General features: G+C 36.5%; 1 protein-coding gene across 1 annotated transcript; it reads right to left on the bottom strand.

Annotated features, from left to right (window-relative positions):
- Positions 1–2,527: 2,527 nt before the first annotated feature.
- On the bottom strand, positions 2,528–4,732 carry p67phox (neutrophil cytosolic factor 2; the record flags this gene model as incomplete). The annotated part of the gene is given in 1 exon segment (NM_001033827.1): positions 2,528–4,732. A coding segment is annotated over 1 exon segment (1,548 nt). The 3' UTR covers positions 2,528–3,112.
- Between the last annotated feature and the right edge of the window lie 6,238 nt (positions 4,733–10,970).

Raw genomic sequence — 10,970 nt, 5'->3', positions numbered from 1 at the left:
GTAACACGTTGACATCATAACTAAAAACGGCATCATACAACAAACACCCAGTTCAACATAATGACTTCAGCCACTCAAACAGTAATGGTGTCTCAAGATCTTGTTATAAACATAGATTAATATTATGTGTTATAATGCGAATGCCCAAGACAGTTTTTAGGCTATAACACTCAAGGTATGCCAGCAATTTCAGTCATTTCCTCTAAATTATAGATGGTACGTCCGTACGTAATAAGTCCCATCAGGACTTCACTTTAGTGCACAATTAAGTTTCATTGGGGCATTGGGAGAATTGGTTCAGCTAGGTATTTTACACAACTCAATACAAAAACCACTATCAAGACAAACATTAGGACTGTCTGTGACTAAGGGCATTTTATATTTATACATCTACATAGTCATCATGTCTGCTTTGTTACTTCTTGATAACATAGGGCAGTCATTACACCATGCTTGTTTTGTATCAAAACTCGCCATAAACTCCTATAAAAACACACTAATTTATGCAAGGATCTTGTGCTATGGTAGCAGACAAAAGTCAAAAACAACCAACTGTTTAATAATAAAATAGAGAGTCAGAGAGGTATATACTTCTCCTAAATGGCATTGTCAGTTCCTTATTCAAAAAGACACATCAGTTGTTATTGTTAATGAGAAAACCACGTTAAAGCTTTAAGATTACCAGCCACATATTTTGACCATGGATGGTACTATAGCTGGATGAAGAACACTAATCAGCTTAAAACTGTGTGGGCCATAGGAACAGGCTGTATGCTAAAGTGTCAGGTTATTAAGTGCGCCATAACAGATTGGAAACTCCAGTTACCTCTTGTGCTTTGTAACTTTTCCGTTCTGAAAACTGGACCTCATTCCAAACAACTTCTACTCCTTCCTCAGAATCCATGGCTAAGTAAGCTCGGTCAATGCCGGGTACATTACGCTGAGATACCTACAAAAAACATGGTTTAATGGTTAAGTTATACTGGTCCTGGAACAGTGGTCCATGCTGTTTAAAGCATAAACATATTTATACATAACATATTGTGTTGAGAAAATGAAAGCAAAAATGACACAAATGTGCCGGACAAAGATTAACTAGTCAATTGTTAACCAAAAGCGCAAGAAGCTAAACTAACAATTTTCATAGAGTTTGACAAAATTTTGCCAATATTTTTTCAACTTTTCACTTTATTTTATTGTCTGTTATATATCTTGTATATAACATTAAGCTTTTGTTTGAATTTAACTTATTATATAACATTAGGTGGGCATGGTAACGTTAAAACCTATACAAGGTAGTTACACCACTGTCGTGATAAGGAAAATAAATGTCAAACTAGGGTTGGCCATTCACCAAGGCAATGGGTATCTATCTAGAGACATTAAAGATCAAAATAAACATTGAAAAGTTTAAGTGCATGGTATGCTTGTACTTGTGGTTGGCAAGCAAATAATTATAAAGATATCTGCTTGTAAAAGCAACATCTACAACTAGGGTGTCAACAAAAAATTGAATTTTATAGGTGGGTGACTGAGGGTATATAGTTTTTTAAATGCTGGTACTTGTAGTCAGCCAGCAAATAATTGTAAAGTAATCTGTACCGACAAACAACAGTAAGAAATATGGTGTAAAAATTTTACAGTAGGTGATTGTATAGTAAAGTTTACGGGAAGCTAAACCTTAAAATTTACAGCCAGTTTAACATTATAGGGGATCCATTTAACGGAGGCATTTTAACTGGACTATATCCTATATATACAATGAACAATGGTGTTTAATCAACTCTGTTTGACCAACCATTGAGGTATAGTGGTATTGATATGCCAAAGTGATCTGGAATGGGTTTTGATTGTTGGTTAAATAGCAAACGTACAGTAAATGCTGTGAGGGCGATCTGTATTGCTGTGGTGGCAGATGGCATGGCAAATATGTGGTTGCTAATTGAACGTCAGTCACCAGGTTGTCAGTTGCGCAACACAACATACTACTATATACTAATAGACTGTAGATGCTCAATGAAATACTGAATTCATTCTAACTAGCAACACTACTTATTAATTCTCAAAATAGGCAAATTTTAAAATATTTTACTTTAAAATAAAGTGTACATAAATACATATAAAATGTTATAAGATTAAGCCAATAAAAAGCTCATTGCACTGAAAAATTGTGAACAATATTGGCTGATCAATGAAATATTACCATTCAATTTAGCAACACTATTTACAAATTGTCAAAAAAGCAAACATGTATGGTAAAATTAACTGTTTAAGATTGAAAGGTCATATGATTAAGCTAATGAAAAAGTTTAGAGCGGTATTTTTTATTATTTACCTCTTCGCTTCTCTTCAGCCATCTTCCGCATGGACTCTCCTCCAATGTTTGACTTTCATCTTCGCTCTCGTGCTCACTCTCATCACCAGGGTCCTTCCCTGCTCCCGAATCAGACATTCTCACAAATTGAATTTTTACTTCACACCAGCAAAGCTTACATGATAATGATAATTCAACTAATAGCCTAAAAACTTGAATATATAAACATTATGTGGATTTGAAATACAAAACAAGTTACATTATGTGTATTTTAAAAGCAGAATAAGTAATTACTGCAAAAGTAAATGCAAAGATAGGAAAAAAGAATACTTTATAACTGACTTCTGATAAGCTAAGATTGATAAAGGATATTGTATAGCTGCATGATTCATACCATGAATGTATATAGTATGTATGATGCTATAAAACGAAATGTAAAATCACCCTTGTCTATAAGGCTTATGAGAAATTATTTAGTTTATGCCTGGCAAGTTAGAATATACAAAACCAAAAAAATCTGCAAAATCTAAAAAAAAAAATATTGCACAAACTGGCACAAAAATGGCAAGAATAAAACAAAATGGTATAAAGGTTTTGTCACAGAAATTGGAACATTAAAATTTAAAAACCAAACATTTGTTTGTATTGCACCTGTTAGAAATATATGCATGGTGAAATTTAGGCCGATACTGAAAATTGAAAAATAGAAAACTTACAGATGAGCACAAGTTAGGAAACTATTATTGCACAAGTTTTTTAAACTAAGCTAGTTATGATATAATTGGATTTATTATCAATTCAAACACCAAACACTGCCTCAGCATATATATTGTCTTCATTTGCCTCTGGTATAAGACTTGCAGCATTGTTGGCATCAACATATATATCAGCATCTTCTGGGGGTGCCGGTGGCCAATTTTGGTTTGGCTTTTTGGCAACCGCTGGTTTTAAAGCAGCTTCTGTGATTGCTGGTCGTTGAATATTGCTGCCATTTGGTTCTGTGGGTTTGGGGGTCTTTGGAAGCTCTTTTGAACGAAGTGGGGTTATGTTGATGCTTAATTTCTTGCTTCGTACAGCATCCAAGTACGTCTCTCTCCAAGTTGAGCTGGTAATTTCCTGGGCAGCGCCAATTGTAGCGAGAGTCATTTGGTAATTGTCGGAAAAATTAGGAGCAACAAGGGCTTTGACAAGGTGGTCTAATTTAGAACTGAGTTCGATTAGGAAATTATCATGTGGGCCTATCTTATTCTTAGGCAGAGATAGGGAGAGTGATAAACTACATTGCAGATAGGAATTTACACTCGGTTTTGCAGGTCTCACAGGTGGTGAACGCTTTCCAGGACTGGATTTTGGACTCATAGTAGGCGAAGACAGGACTTTCGAGTTTGCGGGCTTAGGAATTGGTTTCGGCATAGCCAGCTTTTTGTCAAGTGGTTTTAAAGGTTTAGGAGGTAACTTTGTAAGGTCTTTTACTTCAGGTTTTGGTTTACTAGGAGAGTTACCAGGTGGAACAGGAGGGGGTAAAGTTGGTGGATTGCTTCTTGTTCTCCGTGGAGGAGCCACGCTAGGAAGAGGAGGCGGGACAATAGAATGGGAAGACTGACCAGCGTTTATGGGAAACAGTTCCTCTTTTTCTCTCTGTTGCTGCATTTTTTTGGGACCAACGAAACCAACAAAAGAATATTCATCATTTGTGGCGGAAACAACCGTAGCTGTGTTCATGAATTTTGTTCCGGATTTTAATCCTTCCATTTTTGTTTTGCTCGGACGAAACAAGCAAGAGCTTGATAGACGTACGAGTCTTTCGAGGGCTGATTCGCCAAAATAAACCCAGTTTTCGTTGACGAGAGCATCCAGCGCAGATTTACAGTTTTTCATTTTATCTTCATCATGTGGCATGGACATTGCTTCATTTAATATCTCCCTTGCTTTTGGTACATCGCCAGAGAAAATGTGCAGCAAAGCAAGGTTCAAACGAATGTCGCAGGCAGAGATTTTACATAGCATATTTAACTGCTTGTAGTCAATAAATGGGTTACCCCTTAACGAGCTCAAGGCGGAGCTAAAATTATCTATTGCTTCAGCATAATTTCCAAGGTGGGTTTGTGAGACTGCTAGTTGGAAATATCCAGCAACCAGATACTTGTCTTTTGCTATAGATTGTGAAAATGCATTCTCTGCCTTTAAGTACTGCTGAATCTGTAAATGACAGCAACCAATGTTAAACCAAATAACAGACGAAGGATTGGGAACTTGTTGGAATATTGATAGAGCTTTAAACCAATCGTTTTCTTCTGATGCTTCTACCCCTTCCTGCTGTAGCAAGGCTGCATGCTTCGATGCCATCTTGGTATTATAAGTTTCACCAGCCAAAAGTGTTCTGTGTTCAATTTAGACTGTATATACACTAAAACACCTGTTAAAACAATGATTTAATAATTACAAGAACATAAAATTGACACGTATATTACTAAAACAAAGACCAGGCTGTAGTTTTTCCCAGTCTATATCATTAAATGGAAATACAAAATTTGAATTTAAAACTAGTGCCATTGCCATTATTTTTGATAGTTTAAAAGTTAAAATAATTCAACAGCGTACCAGACAAAAACACTGACATTAACAAAACTTTTCCATGGGTCAGCACAAAAAAAACGTTCAATTTAAAACCTTTCTTTCCTGTTTTAATCGTACGTCTTTGGTTCGCAGAGAATGAAATACTAAAATTAAAGAAAACGGAAGGCGGATTCCGAAGCGCTGATTAAATTTTAACTACAAGTCAAGCATAGACATGTTTGGGACTCAAATGCCCGATCGCACGGAAAGTGGAATTTCCGTCAAATTTTCCACCAGCACTCAGACGGGGACAGATGCCAAAGCGGTAGTGACGTTTTAACGTGTAAGCATTTTGAAATCGAGGTCGTTTTTTTTATAAATTTCTTCTAATTTTGAAAGTTCCCATTAACAAATGCATTCTTTGTTTATTGTAATGTCAACGTGTTGGTAAAAAAAATATGTTGCAGCTTTTTCATATACACACACAGTTTCATGTCCTTCATTCAATTAGGTTAATATTCGAGGATTGTTTAGCTGTCAATCTTTCCGTTTACCCTGATTTGTAACAAAGGGTTCACGTTTTTCTAAAATAAAGATGGATTTATTGATCAAAGAACCAAACAAATAACTTAACGCGCATATGGACCCTTTTGTGTAAGGGGATACACAATATCGAATGACGCAGCGTACTCCCCCTTTTTACCACTTCGAAATAATTGTGGTTCGAGGCGGGTGATGGCGGTATTATTGTTAATTATATTTCCATAACCGTAATGTAAATAAAGTTTACCCGTAAAGTGGTTAATTTTTGGGCGTAACCATTTGAACTTTAATCGCTTAGTTTTATCTGTTTGAAACAGGCATTAAGACGTTAGGTACTTCAGCTAATGAAAAATCATACTTTTAAATGAACGCACATTTTGTGTATCGAATGCGCAGCTAGCTCTTAACTGAAAACCTGTAGTTAAAATGGTGAGTTCTAATATATAGTAGTATAGTAAATATTAGGTTAAGTTGATGTTCGCGTAAAATTTCTAGGAGCATAAAGTTTTGCCAAACTCTTCCACAAAAGAACCAGAAGATGTCGCCGAAGAGTTCAAGTGGGACGAAGTGTTACCGAGACTGACGGATGAATATGAAAAGAAAATATGGTCGCATTTCTATTCGGAGTGGAAGCAAAACACCGAGGTTCGCATAATATTTAACAATGTTACTCACAGAATGTTTACTATTTAAATCTACATGATTATTTATACGTGTACTTTTTATCTTGAGGGTGGGGTAAGGCGGGACATTTTTCATTTTCTTGTCCCGTTTTGGTTGTAAACAAAGAAAATATGGGTTTAATATATCCACATGTTTTTGAACTCAAATAGTAGGGTGGGATAATATGGAACATATTTTCGTTATCTTTTCTTGTCCTATTTGATAGTAAGCAAAAAACATTTATAAAAATTAAATAACCGCATCTTCACGACTCCAAAAAGGCGTTGTTAACTAATTAAAACGATTAAGAAATATGGGATTTGGGTGCTAACGACATCCAATCTTACCCTGGCAAGTCACCTAAAGAGCGACAGAGCTAGCCACCCTCGTTTCCGACATTCCACAAAATAACGACTCTTTGGCAAACACGTCTTAATGCACCTCTTTAAAACTACCATTATACTAAACAAACGAATATGAACTCTAGTGAATTCGGAACGTATAATTACGACAGTAAAGTCTCGGCTGAACAAGTTTACCTGTGTTCTATTGATCCTTTGCATTAAGTAGTATACGTATTCGCTATAGTTTTTAAGCAAGTAGAAGTTATACGCTCTGTTAGTCTGTTCTTAGAAGTATGACAATTAAGTGTTGAAGGAGAGACGTAGGGATCGTTACGACGCTTTTCACAATAACGCGCATTGTGACTGATGGGACAGATCAAAGATTTCGTATTAATATTAGCCGAGTTAGTTATTAGGCGTGAACGCGTCCTTCGAGTTGGTAATCCGAGCAGTTGGTAATGTACACATTGCGTTTAGTTGTCTCTGGGTTAATTGACCGGTACCGGAGGTGGCAAAGCATTGTTTGTCCAAGCTCAGCTTTTCTGTCTCCTCGCATTTGCTCAGATTTCTTGAAATATCAGAATCTATTGGTAGATACCGCATCTCCTCAGTTCTTATCGTGAATTTGTGACCGCGAATCAAACAGTGCGCCGTCTTTTTGACTTCGGGAGGAGAATGTATGTGCCGTGTCTGGAGCGCGCGCCCCCCGCCAAGCATCGTACGATCTATGAGAATCTAATCGTCAATCAATTTCATTGTGCGTGGAAAAGATAACTTAGACCGGGATCAGTTTACGGAACAGTCAATTCCGAGGATTACTTCGCTAAATAGTATTTCCAAGGCCATTGTAAAAAGAAAAGAAAGTAATTTTACATCAGCAAACCTCAAAATCGAGGACATGCGACCGCCGTGACGTCATCGTCTGTTCACGCACCCGTAATGCCTACGAATCCAATATCCACTCAAGAATTTGGCAGTTGGGTTATTTTTAAGACGCTTTATACAAGAGGATATTAAAACTAGCTTTAGCGAGGAGTTTAATAACCGTTATCATGTGGTAGAATTTACGAAGTCAATAACGCGTTACGACACGTTTAGCGTCGGCTATATATTTTAGCTTTCTTTTACTTATTATCGTTCAGTAGCTCTTTAGCGGCCGATTTTTTTAATATATAGGTCGTCGATTTTCAAGTATACCGTATGTAGAAGAGGCTTGAGACTAAGTGTATTGCTTAACACTATATTTAAAGAAAGGAATTAAGGATTTAGGAATGAATAAGATCTTGTTGAGTCTCTATGTTAATTTTAAGTGTTGTAAGAGAATTTGTTTATGTTAATTAAGCATTTACCATTAAAATACAAACGGTCAAAGACGGAAGTTTTGCAGCTGTAGAGCAGATGAGCATCCGCCGACAATATTATATATGTTTACTCATTAAATACCAAAGTTGCGATCTTTTATGCCACACTTTACAGCAATCGTTAACTTTTCGATTCGCATAATTTCAAAGCTTTAGATCAACGTTAGACGTATCCGTCACGTATGTACATGGCGTTCTAGCGGTATCCCATCTTGCCCCACATTACTATATTGTATCGTTTATTTATACAAATAATGTATGACAAGATACATTATTTGTTTCTTAAACTAAGTAACTGGACAATACATACACTACTTATAAATGTGTGGTTTTACGGAACAGTAACAGCTGTGAAATGTAAATTGAAATTGAATCTCGGAAATATTTTATTTGAGCACAGCATGGATCCGAAGCATCCATTCAACACTCAAAGTATATGCTCCCTCTCTCCCTAGTGTTTCCAGCCACGAAATATTTAATGTATTCACACTGTAGCGTGGTATACTTGTCCGCTAATCGTGCTACACTGTACGTCACTTTGTTTACGCAGTTGTGTCATTTTATTTTATCAATCCAGGGACCGGAATATGTCAATATTGCTAGACAAGGCTAGTATGAGATGTAGGTAACATGGCATAGTTTCATATTGGATTATTGTATGATATTTTAAAAGCGCCGCTAACTTAAAAAATGTATGGCTCTAGTCTTGTTTTTTTTTATAAATTTAAATGTTTTTTTAATGTACAGGTTTTGTAAATCTATAAAGTGTTTACTGCATAGCGTACCAGTTTTTAGCAAAGCAATATTAATTTTGTACTTTATGCAACAGAATAAGTGCTAAAAGTCAGAATACTGTATTTGTCAACCTAGAACGATAGAATGTTTCTTATAGGCGGAACATGTGGTGTAAAAACGCCACAAAAGTCTGGTGAGTTTCAGGCGCACCGCTACTGTGTATTCTAACTACCAATGCTCTTTTCCAGCCTATTATGATTCATTGTCAACTAACGTGCAAACATTGCACGAAACAGAGGTTGCGTGACTAGCCCATTCGCCATAGCGGTTTTCCCAGGTGCTGTGCGTCAATTAAATATGGGCTTGGTCCGTTGTTTGTTTCTGCATAAAGCAGCACGCGTATTGGTGACTGGTTTTATTGAATTTGCTGATGGATGATCATTTTGTGCGTCATTTTAATCGCAGGGAACTTGTCCGGAAAATCCAAGAACTGTTGGATTGTTCGTTGTCAGTTTTAAATGGCAAAGTACTTATTTAACCCGAAATTAAAGGCTGCAATTGAATAGAACGCTGTTATTATATAGTACTGTGGGAAAGGGATACACCTAAATTCAATGCTTCCTGATCGTGTAACAATTAACAATGCTCTTTTAGATTCGTGGGGCTACGGTTAACTCCATAAATATTCTTTGTTTATTGCCCAATGAAACGAGAAAAAATAATGAACACATGTTCCATCTTACCCCAACCTACTACACGTTATAAGTTCACCCCAAAAGTCGTAGTTACTAATCTATGGCAAGACAGTAACGATTGCCCAAATATTAAATAACTTCTTGGTGTTTTACATTGTCAGCAAATTGTATAATTTGTGACGACGCTTTTACGAGATGCTGTTCAACCTCTTTCTAGGTTAAAACTTTTAAAAAGATAATTTACTGTATGTTCCCATCCATTAAGCTTAGTGTACATATATCCTACGGTTGGTTGATTTCCCCTGTGTCACTTTGTTTCACAAAATTCGCATTTATCACCGCCTGTACTCAAACTAAGTTTGCCTATCACAGCAACACACGCTTTAGATTTGTACCCCGTCACATAACACGTTTACCATTGCTATGTCAATTTACCAAGTCTTACCAAGTACGTAGTTTGGCTTCCAACGACCAATCAAGTTTGAATATATCAAAGAAAAGCAATCACAGCACGTCTAATAATTTTACACTTACAGTAATTACAGATATCGCGTTCTTACCGCTTTTCAATCCTTTACATTGTAGCTGTGCTTGGACCTGTATAAAACAGATTTCGCCTTTCTTTGTTCAGGATTGACTCATATATACTTACTATTCAGGCAGTTCATATGGGTTAAACGGAATATAAACTCTTTTTTGTATAGTAGGATGGGGTAAATGGGACACGTTAGCACAGGATATTCAAATATCCTAATCGTGTTTTAAACAATTAACAACGGTCTAATGGAGTCAAGAGGATACGATTTTATATTTCTTTGATTTTTCTTCGTTTACTTCCAAATGTGCCGAGAAAATAGAATGATAAGGTGTCCCATCTTCCCCCTCCATGCTATAAACTATGTGTAATAGTGGCAGTTAGCTTATGTCTTATTTAGTCGCGTGGTAATTGTTTAGTAACCAGTTAGCCTGTATAAACAATGACTAGTGGAATGTAGGCACTCGAACTCTCGAAGTATGACAAGCAATATGGCTGGTCCAGTTGTCCATTCATAAAATATCTCCGCCCACGCGGTACTTGGTTTCTATAAGTCTTTCGCTACATGATAGAAAACAACGGTTCTGGAAATCCTTGGTATAGTGCAAGACATAGCTTGAATCAGCTGGCCACTTGTGCGCTATTGTTGTTTGCTGGTTTTGTTGTTTCTGTTTCGTTTGAACGGAGATCTCGGTAAACTTATATCAGATACGGCAGGGATCGAAGAACTGTCTGTCACCACCTACCACCCACTTGAACTCGAATTAAATCTCGCTTTTATCTGACTACTAATGTTGCTTTTAACAAACGAAGGTTTACCACAGATGTTCTCAGTGATTCGCAAATTTCGGCTACTTCGGTGACTTTGTATTCTGCGCCTTTTTGAAATTAATTTTGATTGATGGTTGTTGTTTTTTGGTTAAATTTAGAATACGGGGTGATTTGAGTTCATTTGAAAAGTGTTGTTTTAACAGTTTACTGTATTTTTTTCGGCATGATCGTCAAAACACTAAATACGTACATTTATAGCAGCACCATGTGTGGAACCAATGTGTAACTTTGTGTTCTGCGTTTTTTGATTTCATTTTGGTTGACGGTAGTTAGTTTAGTGTACAATGCGTTCTTCTGCATGATCGTTCGGCGAATAAATAAATACTTACATTTATGACAGAAATTTTAGAAACCAATGTGTCTTGATGTCGTAGTTGGTAAATATGATTAAAG

The sequence above is a fragment of the Ciona intestinalis genome, chromosome 7, assembly GCF_000224145.3.
Source record: "Ciona intestinalis chromosome 7, KH, whole genome shotgun sequence".
In the NCBI taxonomy this organism is placed as follows: Eukaryota; Metazoa; Chordata; class Ascidiacea; order Phlebobranchia; family Cionidae; genus Ciona; species Ciona intestinalis.
The sequence above is the reverse complement of the archived record's forward strand: the minus strand, read 5'-3'. Positions and strand labels throughout refer to the sequence as shown.